We start from the raw sequence: 14968 nt of genomic DNA on the forward strand, positions 1-14968 counted from the left end.
CAATAATTGTACTTCTTTAGCATTTACATTGTACTTCTTGGTGATTTACACTGTGCTTTTTGGTATTTACAGTGTAAATTCATCGGTTTTTACAGTGTAAGTTCATCAGTTTTTACAAGTGTAATTCTAGGAGATTTGGGGTGTAATTTGTGGGTGTTTTACGCTGTAACTTCATCAGTAGATACACTGTAATTTTATAAGTTCCACTGGTTTGACTTAAGTTGTTCTATTATTGGTTAGAAAACTTGAGTGATGTCCAATTTATTTTCAGTCAAATGTCAAATAGACACTCCCTGGTTTTTCTAGAAAACCTGCTGGAATTACCTTGTCTGAAACTGCTGCAATCCAAACGTCCGGCATTACGTGGTACGCATTACGGTTATTCTTCTTGTTCATGATGATGATGATGGTTTTATCTACATTTTTGAGTAGATAAAACCATGCATGCAGACTGCATAGTGCTCATAAGTTGTTGTATTTGGTAACGTAGAGATCACGAAACCTCTTAGTTGTGTCGTAAATAAGATACGACAAAATGTTACTGCATCGCCATACACACTACTCCATGAGCTTCGCTTGGTGAAGACATGACGATGACGAGAGCGACGCGGACCCCCAACGAGCGAGGCGGGCGGCGGAGGAGGAGTGCGCGAGGGCACCTTCTCTTCTCACTCTTCAATAGCATGTGAAAGAGAGACCCTTATAAAGGGATCCAAACTCTCCTCCACTAGCGGGGTGGGACTAAACTCCCACCACCTTGTCACGCCACCACCTACATGGGTCCTTGAAGATTTTTCTGAAATTCTCTAATGGACGTAAAGCCCACTACCAATTTCAACAAGGATAACTATGGCATAACTACAGTTTTTACAATATACATCCAATTCTTACAGATTACGTATGCATCAGTTAGACTCCGGGAACAGGCACCCGGAGAACAGGGCGCAACAGGAGCTTGTCCTTCCGCCGCGCGGTGAGACCGAATGCCTCAGTCATGTCGAGCTCCGCCGACTCCAGCCCCGACAATCCCCAATCAAAGTGAAAGAGGAGGCTCGCGAGCGCGAGCTCGACATTGGCGAGGCCGAACGCCATCCCAGGGCACATCCTCCGGCCAGCGCCAAACGGCAAGAACGCAAAGTCGCCGCCCCCGAAGTCCGACGCCGCGTCCCCATCGAACCGCTCCGGCCGGAACTCCTCCGGCGCGTCGGGCCAGTAGAGCTTGTCGCGGCCCAGTGCCCATGCGTTCACTATCACCTGCGTGCCGCGCGGCACATCGTATCCCAGCACCTGGCATGGCTCCTGGCACTCGCGCGGGAGCAACAGCGGCAGGGGCGTGTGCAGCCGCAGCGTCTCCCGGATGACCAGGTGCAGGTAGGCGAGCTCGCCTAGAGCATGCTCGGCCACGGCGCCGCGGCCATGGAAGGCTTGCCGGACCTCCGCCGTCGCCTTTTGCATGACCCTGGGGTTCTTGATCAGCTCCGCCATGGCCCACTCCAGCGTCGTGGCCGATGTCTCGCTGCCGGCGCCGAATACGTCCTGTACGGAAAACATGAGGTTTTTCAAGGGGCTGTATCCAGGCTTGTGTTCCATATTCCTTGGATTCTGATAAAACTATGCCGATTCCTTTGCCAAAATGAACAAAAGCATAGGCCAATTTTCAAGGCAATTTCCAATGGTTAAAAAATACAGCAGAACACAGTGAACATTTTGATACAACCGTACACGTTTCAACCACTTTGGAATAAATTGTTCGTCAAGAAAAAGGAAACAACGTCACATAAGCACGACAAAGTCAATCATGGAAGCCGAATAAGGCTGTGTCTAAGTCATGCCATGAGAATCAAATCAATTGGTCCACATGGGTTCGATGTCACTAGGCCTGGTGTCACATCCCAGTTCTTTCCCGTCTCTCTCCAAACAAATCCACCATTTTATTCTACTTTTCCATATTTAAAGCATTTGTATTTTTTAAAGTAATATTCAGTTTTTACAACTTTTTGTATGTATGATGAACTCCTCGCGCAAAGTCCTCTAGAACAAGACTAATTTTGGATATATTCTGACTAGTTTGATTTTATTTTTCTCCATCAGCTTTTTAGAATGAGCGAAGTCTATTTTTTGAAACGAGTGGAAATAGTTTTAGAATCTAGCAAAATTAGTTCTTGGAATGAGGGAAGCAATCTTTTTCAAATGATTAAGATTTATTTTTTGAATCATGTGAAATCAGTTTTTAAAAAACGACTGAGATTAGTGTTTTGAAATGAGTAAAATAAGTGTCCTAAATGAGTGAGATATGTTTTTTTTCAAACGAATGAAATTATTATTTTGAATAGACTGCAATCTGTGTGTTCAAGAAACAAGTTTCATTTATTTAGAAAAGATATTCAAAAAAGCTAGGCTCCCGTTAGGGTTCTCCCCGCCGCCACCAGCCGCCCCGTCCTCCGCCGCCGGCCGCCCTCGTTGGGTGCTTCGCCCCCCTCCTTCCCCCGTCCTCCCTCCCCCATCTCCAGTTCCCGCCTTCCCCCAACCTCCCGACCTGCTTCCTCCGCCACAGTAGGAGCATCGGACCCCATCTCCGCCCCCCTCCCGCTTCGTCGCTGCCGGAGGGGACGTCGGCGAAGCCGCGCACACCCCGGGGATGGCGGCGGCGGGGCCCCTCGCGTCGGCCCTCGGGCAATGGCGGCGGCGCGCCGCGTCGGCGGTTGCGTGATCCGGTGTGATCTCGCCAATCGGAGGGCGGATCCGGGGCTCCATGGCCGGATCTGGCGAGGCACTCGGCCCTGGTGGTAGGGAGCGGCAGCAGGGCGAGGCTGCGCTGGTCGGCTGGGCACGAGCACTGTCCAGGGCGCGCGGTGCAGTGGCCTTGGCTGGTGCGTGGCGGTCATGCTCAGCGGTCGGTGGCGGTGGATATCCAGCGCAGCTCCGGAAGAAATCCTTGCTCCGGTCTTCATCGGAGCCGTGACGGCGACGCCCGCGGGTGCCGCTATCTTTCTTGGAAGCGTCGTTATGGAGGTGTGATGTTCCCCTTCGTCGGCCGCTGCCCGCACCGTCACCTGCGCCCCCCAGGTCCTGATCTGTGGGCCTCTCTCCTGCGGATTCTTGGCGTTGCCGGCGTGGTTGCGGGGGCCCTACCTGCGGGTGAAGCCGGTGGAGGAGATTCGGATTGGGGGAAACCCCTTGGTTGGCCCAGGCCGGCCGCGCCGACGACGACGCTAAGGGCGCCGTTATTCTTTTTGGAGACGTTGGTATTCATCTGCTCCTCTGCTCCCCTTCCTTGCCTCTCGGGTGAAAACCCTAACTCCGGTGGGCGGCGGCGGCGTCCTTGATGTCGTGACCTTCCTGAAGGCTTCGCCTTGAGGGCTGAGTGATGGTGGGCACTGTGTGGATCCTGAACGGCTGCTGGTGGTGGGCACTGCTTCGGGGGAAATCCTAGGATCTGGTCTTCCAGATCGGACGATGGCGGTACTGCGGTGTCGTTTCTCTCTTGAGAGCATCGTTTGTGGAGCAACGCTGGCAGACTGAGGCAGGAGGTGGAGCGGCTTCGTCTTGCACGGAATTTCGGTAAAGCTGTCAAGTCATGCCTGGCCGACAGATGCTACGCAGAGTCATGCCTAGTTGGCAGGTGCTACGCACGACAGATGTGCCGGAGTCTTCGCATCTGGACGGATGAGCGCAAGACGGTAGCGTCGTTGGGCGCCATTGTGGCGTCGACGGATGATTGGACTGGCAAGGATGATGCGGATCTCTTTCCTGAAGATGGGTCAGTGGTTCGAAGATGATGACGGCTGGTAAAACGTGTGCGTGAGGTGTGCGTTTTAGGTGTGCTGCACCGGGTATTGTTCCCGATACGTTATCTGGATGGATTGGAAACAACACCGGTCTTAGATATGTGGAGTAAGAGCACTCCACATTATCAAGTTTGTAGGTGTGAGTGGTGGCTTTGGGTGGATTGATGTATACTTTTGTTAGACCTTTGTGAAATAATTAATAAGATGGCTGCATGCATCGATTGATGCAGAGGCCGGCGGTTTAACCTCCTTTTCTAAAAAAAAATCAAATGTTTTTCATTGGTAACTATGTTAGTGCCGAGTATGGCAACTTTAGTTGACGATCATGGCAAATTTGTCTCAATTTATTTCTTTTGCCAGAAAATTATCGTGCTTCCAACTTAAATCTGTTATGTCATGATAAATTACCGTGAAACATGTCAGATTTTCCATGACTAAAACCTGACATCGGATTTTTAGCGTTTCTGCAAAGAAAAATGCTCATTTAAAAAACAGACTTAAAGAAAAAAAACATACTGGTACTATCCAAAACATTTCCAAGATTGGTCTTTGTTCTATAGGTCTTTGTGCTAGAGTTCAAATATACAAAATATTATGAAATTTAATATTAGTTCAAAAGATATAAATGATTTAAGTTAACAAATGGGTAATTAAAGGATAGATTTGTTTGAGAAAGAAGAGGGTACACGCAGCCTGTTAATTTGCCGAGGATCCCAAATTTGTCATGCATGCAGGATAGTTGCACGGAATATTTAGACAAAATCACTAGTAGAAGAGAATACTTACGAAGATGACAGATTTGATGACGTCCATGTCGAGCGGAAACTGGAGCGCACCCTCCTTCTGGATCCTCAGCAGCACGTAGAGCATGTCCTCGTCATGGCCTCCGCCGCCTTCCATCCTCTCCAGGTGCTCCCGGACGACGCCGTCGAGGATGCCGTACACGGTGTCGCGGCACTCCCCGGCGCGGCGCACAGCGCTGCTGAGCCGCGCGGCGAGCCACGACGAAGGCCACAGGTCGGCCGGGTTGAACCCGGCCGCGAGCTGCATGGAGCGGTCCAGCGCCCGGAGGAACGCGTCGCGCTCCCGGCACCGGTCGCCCAGCACGGCGCGCACCGTGCTGTCCGCCACCAGGGCGGCCAGCACCGCGCGCATCTCGACGGGCCGCGCGGCCCCCGCGGCCCCGGCGACGCCGCGGAGCGCGGCGGCGACCTCCTCCTCGCGGATGGCGCGGAAGGAGAGCACGCGGCGCGCGGTGAGGAGCTCCGCGACGGCGATCTTCCGGAGCTGGCGCCAGTAGTCCCCGTAGGGCGCGAAGATGATGTCCCGGCCGCCGTTGGTGAGCACGCGCATGGTGGCGCTCAGGGGCCGCGTCGCGAACGCCGTGTCGTGGGTCTTCATCACCTCGCGCGCGCCCTCTCGGGACGACACCACCAGCGTGGGCACCTCGCCGAGCCGGAGCAGCATGGCCGGCCCGTGGCGCCGCGCCAGGTCGCGCATCGCGCGGTGTGGGAGCTGCCCGGCGAGGAATAGGTGGTGCAGGCTCCCGATCACCGGCAGCTGCCAGGGCCCCGGTGGCAGGCGCAGGCCGTCGCCGCCATCACCGCGCGCGCCCCTGCGCCTGCGGCCAGCGAGCACGAGGAGCAGTGACACGAGAGCTAGGCCGAGGTAGACGACGACGTAGGCGTCCTCCATTCGTGATCCGGGGGTCCGAGCACGGCGAGGAGCCAGCGTTGAGTCACGTACCGAATTTCGCTTCTTGAGTTCCACACGAAGCGGTTGACAGTGATGTGGATAACGAAGTGGTGTTGTAGCTTGCGACAGATAAATCCTGTCTCACCTCATTTGTGGAAATTTGTGCACATAAGGACGGAAAAAATTGAGTACGTATAAAATTGTGTACTCCCTACGTTAGAGTTTAGAAAACGATTAACTTTACATTTCCACAATAAACAAAGATTAAATCGCATTGCATTTAATCTTAACAGATAATTACTTTATTGTATTATTTTTATATACATGTATAGTGTAAATGTTATTTTTTAGTCCATCTCACAACCAATCAATAATCATCTATGCTTCATAGAATTTTCAAGCATGTCTTCTAAACCGTGACTGAGGGAGTACTTCACAAACAACGCGTATTTGATTCAAAGATTTTTTGTAAGAACTTTGGTGGGTTATAATCTTTGTATTTTTTTTATATCTAGTTATTTGATTCCGGGGATTAAATCCTATGGGAATTCTCTCGAGAAATCCATTGCACTAGATTTCATACAGGAAATTTTTCATCCACAAACACCTCTTACAAACAATCCTTTGTTTTTTCCTGCGGTGGAATCAAACAAGCGTAAACAGAATCTTTTAGGACTTGAGTGGACATGCTACTGCAATTTCCTCTATTCCCACTTTTTTGCATGATAAGGTTAGGATCCCGGTATTGCTCACACGTATGGACGTTAAGGGAGTCTTACCGCATGTCCCGTATGGTATGTAAGAGAAACTGCTCGCACGTCTATGTGCGGGCAAAACAGGTGACGCCTGCACGTTCGGCCTCCTGCCTCACGGCCCGCACGTCCGACCTCCCACCTCGCGGCCTCGCACGCCGGGCGTCCCACCTCACGGCCATGCGCTCCATGTGTCCCACAAAGCTAGAGTGGGTCCCTCACGTGGCAGCCACCACACGCCCCCACCCCAAACCTCGCTTAACCCCCCCTACCATCTCCCGCCTCCTGATCGACAATCTTCCCTTGCCTCCCTTCTTGTGGTTCAAAAATTGCTATGGCAATCAGAGTAAAACCCTAGCGTCGCCTGGACGAAAAACATGGCAACGAATCCCATATGGATCCAAAACCTCATGGATACGACCATTCTCCTCTTCCCTCCCCTTACAATTTTTTCACCAAGAGATTGGAGGGAGAAAAGTCGGACTTGCCATGTTTGTAGAGTTAAAATGGCATACGTTTTGCCATCTCTAATCAATCACATTTACCAATACTATCCAACAGCAGTTGCCATCTCTAGTCAAATGCAGTTTCCATGTTGTTCAACCGCACTTGCCATGTCTATTCAACTGCAGTTGCCATGGTTGCTCAATTGCAGTTGCCATGTCTGGACAACTACAGTTGCCATGGTTGCTCAGCTGCAGTCGCCATGTCTGGACAACTGCAGTTGCCATCTCAGGTCAAATGCAGTTGTCATTTATGGCCAACTGCAGTTGTTGCCATGTATGGTCAACTACGGCTACCTTGACTTATCAACTGCAGTTGCCATGCCTGGTCAACTAAGTTGCCATGATTTAAGAAGTGTAGGAGTTACCACATACTAACACTAGTGGGAGTTGCCATATGCTTCTAAGCACACTAGGCAATTGCCCCTGAAACACTGCAAAAAAGACATGACAAATAATATATTCGGGTAAGAGAGATTGCTCTCTGCACTCTCGAATGCGAATGGGTGTGGGAGAGGGATGGGAAGAGGAGACGTGTGGCGATCGTGTGGGCGTGCGGGGCCGATGATAGTTCCACCGCACGTCTGGTTGGCCGCCGCGAGCTCTCCGTGCGTGAAACGAACGCTTGGGCTAACTACTAAAGGCCCACACACCAGCCGCTTCCAACGTGGCACACAAAACCGTCACAATGTGTCAAGATCGTGCAGAATTGAATGGACGAACTTCCACGCGTGTGGGCGAGTTGCAAAACTGCCACACATGTGGGCGGTATCATTTAGGTTAGATTAAATCGGTATTGCCATGACAGTTATTGAATAGATAGAAGGCTTTTCCAGCACCCCCCCCCCCCCCATTAGGCCATGTTAGGGCTCTTCTTAGTGCTTGTCTCTTAGCACGTTGCCATAGTCAAATGTTGATGTCACACTGTATTTTAAGGAGGGAGGGATGGACAGAGGGAGAGAGGGAGAGGGAGGGGAGGGGGAGGGAGGAAGGGAGAGAGAGATGGAGAGAGGGGGAGAAGGAGGGAGAGAGTGAGAGAGGGAGAGAGAGGGAGAGGGGGGAGAAGGAGGAAGAGGGGGAGAGGGGGAGAGGGAGAGAGAGGGGGAGAGAAGGAGGGAGAGAGGGAGAGAGAGAGAGAGCAATTGTGTGTTAATGAAGATACGTCTTTTAGTTCATTTCTCTATGAAGTATTATTATTAATGTAACCCTATAATGGCTTATTTCCCTATACTTCCCCATTCTCTTTTTTGGGCAACTAGGACACAATATATGAGTAGAGTTACTAAGCTCACATGATTTATTCGCTTGTGGTTGAACGAGGCGTTGGGTGACGTATGTCGCCCCATCTGTAACTCGGTGGATCCTACGTCATTAGTCGGTTTGCCGATACATGTGTGACACGTCTTTTCGCTGCCTTCGCTGAGGTCTAACTAACATGTTAGTGCTCACTCAGTGTCGGTTTTCACCACACTCCCGATCTATATTTTCCTTTCCCCATCACCCCCGCCACGTTAGGGTTTCAACGTCCGCCTTCCTAGCTTCAGTCGTCCCGGCCCTCCCAGCGCGCATCCTCCCCCCCCCCCCCCCAACAGCCTACCAGATCAGCGAGCGACCCAAATATTGCTCGTTGTCCACCCGTCCTATGATCCTTCCCTGTATGGCGTCGGCCAATCACTATGTCTCCTTGTATAGTTGCCATAGACCGTAAAGAAGCGGCTGAATCTTAGCAGATGATCTACCAATTCTTGCATGAGTCGACTTGGATGAATTGTAGATCTTGCATTGATTAAAGTGCTTTTTCCCAAGAAAGACCATGCATTTATTTAGACTAGCTCAAAATTGGATTATTTTAATTTGACAACTACATCCCCCTGTTGCGAGAGGCACTTTGGTTTGCTATGATAGAGGTATAAATAATATTCATCAAGTCGACAAAACCATATTTCACCGATACGCCTCTTATTCTTCACGGTTTTTCAAAATTGTTTTCCTTTTTCAAAAAAAAATTCTCAAGATTTAAAAAATTGTTCGCGCTTCCAAATTTATTCACAATTTTTCAAAAGTTGTTCTAAAATTCAAAAAATTGTTGTGCTTTCAAATTATTCGGGATTTTTCAAAATTATTCTCCTTTTCAATAATTTGTTCTTAATATTCAAAAAATATTCGTGTTTAAAAAAAATGTCCGCGCTTTCAAATTTATTCACGATTTTTCAAAATTATTCTGCAAATTCGAAAAATGTTTTTTTGCTTTAAATAAAAAAGGAAAGAAAAAACGAACCAAAAAATAAACAAAAAAGGAAAAAAATTAACAGGAAAAGAAAATCTGGGTCGCAATGAGTGACAGGTAGGAGCTCCCGTCCCCCACCCCCTCCTTCGGGGGTGGGCTCCTGCGTACCTCAGTCTCCAATCGATACTCTGCACATCACTCGTTACGTTAGACCCGTAACTAAAATTACATAGGTGTAGCGTTACTTCTTACATTATATACGGTGTTCAAACAATGGAGACACGTTGTGGATTAATTGTCTCTTGACATGTCAAGAACGAATTGCATTTGGGCTCGACGGGTGCGTCTCTGTCTCTCACGCATATGCACGCAAGCAAGCGCACAAATATATCTCCAACAGCACAAGTTAACGTCCGAAATGCGGCAAAGCTTTCCAGGCCCGCGGCGAAGCACCGTGACCTGCTGCGCGCTCTTCTCCGGGTGCCTGCTGCCGGAGTCTATATTGCTGTAAAAATTGGAAGCATACTACTGTAAACCGCAAGAACACCCACACTAGAAATAAGTAAACTGCATACCCTTCTGCTGTTGCATAGCAACACAACATTATTATGTAACTGGTACAACAAAAACAATGCTTGTAAGCAAAGAAGCAGCGGTATGGTACGGTACAGACACCACCGCGACCTGCGCAGATATCTATCTCGCCTGCGAGACCGCGTGCGATAACTGAGATGGAACTCAACACAAAGACCGGCTACAAATAACTTAGGACACCTCATGCCCACATCAACTCTGATCTGATGCACCTCCTTCCTTGCTGGGGTGCCCAAACCCTATCTTCCATGGATATCACATTTGGGGACTTGGTCTGGGGGCACCAACCTTTCGGAGTCTGCACCAGGGCAGCGGTAACATCGGCTTGCCTCTGAGTTATTGGTCTCTGAATAGGGTGGAGAGCAGCAGGTCTTGCACGAATGCCGCTCTCACGCTGGCTTGCTCCCTTTCTTCCCTTGTGAGGGACAAGTCAATACTGCCAAAAGAAAATGACGCGGGTGACTCAATTATAAGGTTTCCCTCAAGATTTATAGGAAGTGGTTGCCCAGACATTCCACTCATTACTTCATTCATTAGTACTCCCTCCGTCCCAAAATAACTGTCTTAAGCTTAGTATAATTTTGTATTAGAGCTAGTACAAAGTCAAGACAGTTATTTTGGGACGGAGGGAGTAAGAAAATACAAGGTTTGTAGCTAAATGATCTCTCTCAAGTCAAACCAACGCTACTTGACGTTCTTACTTAGTGCAAGTCTGTCATCACTTATCATCGACAGTAAGCATTCGTTTATCTAGAACTAATGAGTTCAGTTTTCATGGTCAACACAGATTTTTTTTCCCTTCATCTGACTAAATTATGTAAAAGATGTTCTGCAACAAGTCAGATTTTCATGGTTAAAACAAATTTCTCATGATCTGAATAGATTAAGTAAAAGATGTACTGAAAATAAACATCGCCATGGTGCATTAGAGAACAGTTGGCATAAAGGCAGTTCCTCTGTCGACAGGTCACTAGATATATAAATAGGAGAGTAACAGGAAGAAGATGGTCAGTACGAAGTCTATAATATCCACAGTATCAACAGATATTTACCTTGACCGCCACGGCCGAGCAGCTGCCTCTTTTAGCACTGGTACATCACTCTGAGCAGGAGTAGACAATTTTGATGTTTCCTCAGCATCTAATGTTGGGAAGCTAAGGCCAAATGATGACAGAAGGGGATCAGCTGAAATATTTGCCGCATTATTGTTGCTCGACCTATGCCCACCACCTCCCAGAAGCACCTGCAAATGGGCTTCACGTAGATCCCGGCTCAGCAGAGAGAGCGACTGGCTGCCTGGAACAGCAAATCTGCGCAACCTGCGGCGATTCTGCACATGGTCCAAAGTTAAAGAAACTCATATGAAAAGAGGGGAGGAGGGGATGAAGGAGGGGATTTACCTTGAACAAGTACCCATGTTGCATGGTGATATGATTAAGCATATCTTTAGAAACCTTTTCGGAACAGATAGGGCAAGGCTGAAATGAGGAGAGGTAAACCATATAAGAATACATAGAAGCGAAAACATCAAGTTACAAAATTCCATATTATCTACTGTAGACACGCACAAATAGATAACAACAACAGGTCAATCAAAAAGAATTCCAAGCAACAGGTGAAACTAGTTGATGTCAAAAACAATGCTTAGTATATTTACTGGTTTTACCAACAGGATAAGTTGCACTCTCTTCTATTTACTGATTTTACCTCACATATTCGTTCTTCTGCATTGTTCCTAATAGATAGAAATGGTCTATACGATGTGCATTGGCGGAGAGCTTTCGGCATGAAAAGTGACTGCACTGGGCAAGAATGAAGAAGATCATGGTTCAATTTCCATTACTCTATGTTCCGTGATAGCCACTCCAGTTTCGACTAAAAGGAGATGTTGACATATAAAATTGAGCATCTTCCGTGAAACTGATAACTGCTATTTGCATTCAAACTAAATTGTTGCTCCTCATAATTCCTACTCCGAGTCATGGTTTATCAGCACATATTGCTAGTTTTATCAAGCAATCATGGCATGAGTTTATGGCAGCAAACAAATGCCAAAAGCTACACTTTTTTTCTGTCTCCAGATTTTATGATAAACCTTTTCTACTCCAAGAACACTGATCAAGGCCAAAAATCCCATGCTTTGCACACCTAAAATCATTTGCCAGGTCAGAAGCATTATGCAAACCAATATTTTAGCATACCAAGCCATATTTCTACATCGAATTCCCAAGGGACAAGATAAAGAAAAGAAGAGGACTCGTTCTGTCGTCCAGGTCTCTGAACAAGAGAGCTCATTCTTGTTCCACGCCAATAGAAGGTATACTACAGAAATTTTGCTAAGTTCCAAAATTCCATATCTACTTTAGACGCGCAGACAGCAATAACCAACAGGTCAATCTCTTCTCTTTCGAAGGAATAGGTGAAATTAATTGAGCAAAAGAAGAACACTTGATCTATATGCAGTACACTTAAAGCTGCATAGAACCAAATCCTCTTTCACTTGACTCTAACAAAACAGGGGATAAGTTGAGTTCTCCTCAATTTATTGATGTTCCCAATATATGATTTTCTTCCTGAGTAAAAACCTCCCTCTTCATTGTAACAATAATAATATGATTGCTCTTCTTTGTTGTTCCTAACAGATAGAATGGTGTACACAACACAAAATGCATTGATGGAGAGTTGCCAACATGATGAGTGAATACACCGGGCAGAGAAGAGATCATGCTTCGGTTCCCATCACTCTCCACGATAACTACTCTAGTTTTGACTAAAATGAGATGTTGACATGTGTAATTGAGCATCTTTCAAGAAACTGACAACGGCCCCTTGCATTCAAATTAAAGAATTTCTCCTCATAATTACTGCTCCTAGTCAAGAGTTTATCAGGCCAGTGTTTTCTTCTTGTCAAGAAATGATCTCATGAGTTACAGCAGTAGCAAATGCCAAAAGCTCCACCTTTTTTATCTCCGGATTCATGATCAGCCGTTTCTACTGAACACGGCCAAAATTCCCTCCCCTTCTGCACATCTAAAATCATTTGCCAGACCAGAGCATTATGACCATGATATTGCAGCCAAGCAAGCCATATTTGTACTTCGAATCCCCAAGGTGACAAGAGTGAAACAAAAGGAGGACTCGTTCGGTCGTCCAGGTCAACGCCCTTCAGAAAAAGAGCTCTTCTCATTCTCCAGGCCACTCAAAGCAGTACGAACTCCACCTTCTCTGAATCTCTAATAATCCAAGCAACGAGGTACAAACCGATAAACAACAGGCCAATCTAAAAAAAATCCCAAGGAGCGGGTGAAACTAATTGAGGTAAAACACAATACTTGGTGTCCAACTTTAGACAGGCAGAAACCAATAAACAACATGCCAAACTAAAATCTTCTCCGAGCAACAGGCGAAACTAGTTGATGTCAAAAACAATACTTGGTCTATTTACTGATTTTACCAACAGGGTAAGTTGTGTTTTCTTCAACTTATTGATTGTATCTCACATATGACTGCTCTTCTGCATTGTTTTGTTCCTAATAGATAGAATCATAGAATGGTCTATATGGCGTGCATTGATGCAGAGTTGCTGACATGAAAAGTGACTGCACTGGGCAGGGAAGAAGATTATGGTTTGGTTCCCATCACTCTATGTTCCGTGATAGCCGCTCCAGTTTTGACTAAAAAGAGATGCTGACAATCTTTCACTGTTCCTTGTGTCCAAACTAAATCATTGCTCCTCATAATTCCTACTCATAGTCACGGTTTATCAGCCTATATTGTTGTTCTGTCAAGAATCTTGGCATGAGCTTTACGGGAACAAACAAATGCCAAAAAGCTACACTTGTTTTTGCTTCCTCCAGGTTCCACGATCAAACTTTTCTACTCCAAGAACACTGACCAAGGCCAAAAAATCCTGCCCTTGTGCGCATCTAGAACCATTTGCCAGGCCAGAGCAGTATGCAAACCATGATATGATATTCTAGCAAAGCAAACCATACTTTCTTCTTCCGATTCGCAAGAGACAAGGTATAAGGCGAAGGGGGGGGAGGAAGAGGAGGACTTGTTGGGTCGTGCAGGTCAACGCCCCTCTGAACAAGGGGGGCTCGTTCTTGGTCCCATGGATCTTGTGTCTCTGAATAACAATCCAAGGAAGAGGAGGGGGAGGAGGAGGAGGTTAATGGGGTACTGACCGCGGCGTGGGGCTCGAAGGGGTGCTCCTCCTCGAGGTGGGCGATCAGGGAGGCGACGTCGTGGTCCTCGTAGCAGTAGGGGCAGGCCAAGTCGGGCCTGCCGGCGTTCTCGTCGCCGTCCATGTCCAGCTCGTCCATCCCCGCCCGATCTGCGCCCACGCAAGAACCGGCAAATCAATCAGCCAGCCAACCAATCAATCAACCACGGAACCCGGCGCAGAGCGAATCGATCCAATCGATGGATCCCGGGAGGGGGGGAGGGTACCGGCGTGGCCGAGCTGCGCTGCGTAGAACCGCTTGGCGGCGGCCAGGCGCGAGATCCAGTGCTCCGAGTCCATGCCGGCGTAGATAGATAGATGGGTAGGTAGAATATAGGGCCGGCTCTCGCACGCGCCGCTCCTCTCCCGACCCCGCGCGCGGATCAGCTGGTGGGAGACAGGGGAGGGAGGAGGATGCGAGGCGAGGCGAGGAGGGAGCTTCTCTCGGTCGCTGTCCGCCTTATCGCTGGTTGGGGAACGAGATGTGTAGGGGACGGACGGACGGACGGACGGACAGACGGGGGACGGGAGGGGAGGGGAGGGGAGGAGTGAGGGATGGAGGCACGGCGCCGCTTTTATTATTCGCCACCGGGGCCGGACCGGGTCGCCGTCCCCCACCGCGTCATCGGATCGGATCGGATCGGCGGCGGCGGCGTCGTCGTCGTTTACCTTACCGCCCGCGCAGCGCCGTTAAAAAATTGCTTTTGGCGCGCGAGTTGGCATGCAACTCAGCGGCGACGCCCGCGGTCGGTCCACCGTTTGCGCGGTGGTGGGCCACCCACGGAAGGAGCTCCGGTCGGGTCTGTCTCGTGCCATCGGCCGCGCAGGCACAGAGCCGTAGCACGCGTGGCAGTGACGCCGCATGCCTGCAGACCAACGGTCGAGGGGGGCCGCGGGAGGTCGGCGCGTGGCGGCGATCTGCGGCTCGTCGGCAGGGAAGGGGCGGTGCGAAATACATTTTGGTTTGGTTGTACTCTTCCGCCTAGTTTACGAATCCGGCACATATTTTTTTGAACCGGGTTCCTCGCCTTTCCATTACTTTTATAATGAAAATACAATGTTTTTTCGGGCCAGAACCAAAAAGAAGGAAAAGAAAAAAAAGCGAGCTCGTAACAATACCATGAAACCCACCGTCTACGTCTGTCATCAGGAACGATAGACTGTGGGGCGAAAACCTGGTATCA

At 48.7% G+C, this 14968-nt stretch overlaps 2 protein-coding genes across 2 annotated transcripts; both read right to left on the reverse strand.

The window, feature by feature from the left end:
* Nucleotides 1-840: 840 nt before the first annotated feature.
* On the reverse strand, nucleotides 841-5599 carry LOC123450176 (dolabradiene monooxygenase-like). Its single transcript, XM_045127561.1, has 2 exons — nucleotides 4575-5599; nucleotides 841-1536 (listed from the first exon to the last, which is right to left on the reverse strand). Exons 1-2 carry the CDS (start codon nucleotides 5481-5483, stop codon nucleotides 910-912), a joined length of 1536 nt encoding a protein of 511 aa, XP_044983496.1. The 5' UTR covers nucleotides 5484-5599; the 3' UTR covers nucleotides 841-909.
* Nucleotides 5600-9518: 3919 nt separating this feature from the next.
* On the reverse strand, nucleotides 9519-14408 carry LOC123450187 (protein DEHYDRATION-INDUCED 19-like). The gene is made up of 5 exons (XM_045127565.1): nucleotides 14012-14408; nucleotides 13747-13895; nucleotides 10960-11037; nucleotides 10612-10889; nucleotides 9519-9995 (listed from the first exon to the last, which is right to left on the reverse strand). The coding sequence occupies exons 1-5, from the start codon at nucleotides 14082-14084 to the stop codon at nucleotides 9896-9898; spliced, it is 678 nt and encodes a 225-aa protein (XP_044983500.1). The 5' UTR covers nucleotides 14085-14408; the 3' UTR covers nucleotides 9519-9895.
* Nucleotides 14409-14968: the final 560 nt, after the last annotated feature.

Source organism: Hordeum vulgare, chromosome 1H (genome assembly GCF_904849725.1).
Source record: "Hordeum vulgare subsp. vulgare chromosome 1H, MorexV3_pseudomolecules_assembly, whole genome shotgun sequence".
Taxonomy (NCBI): domain Eukaryota; kingdom Viridiplantae; phylum Streptophyta; class Magnoliopsida; order Poales; family Poaceae; genus Hordeum; species Hordeum vulgare.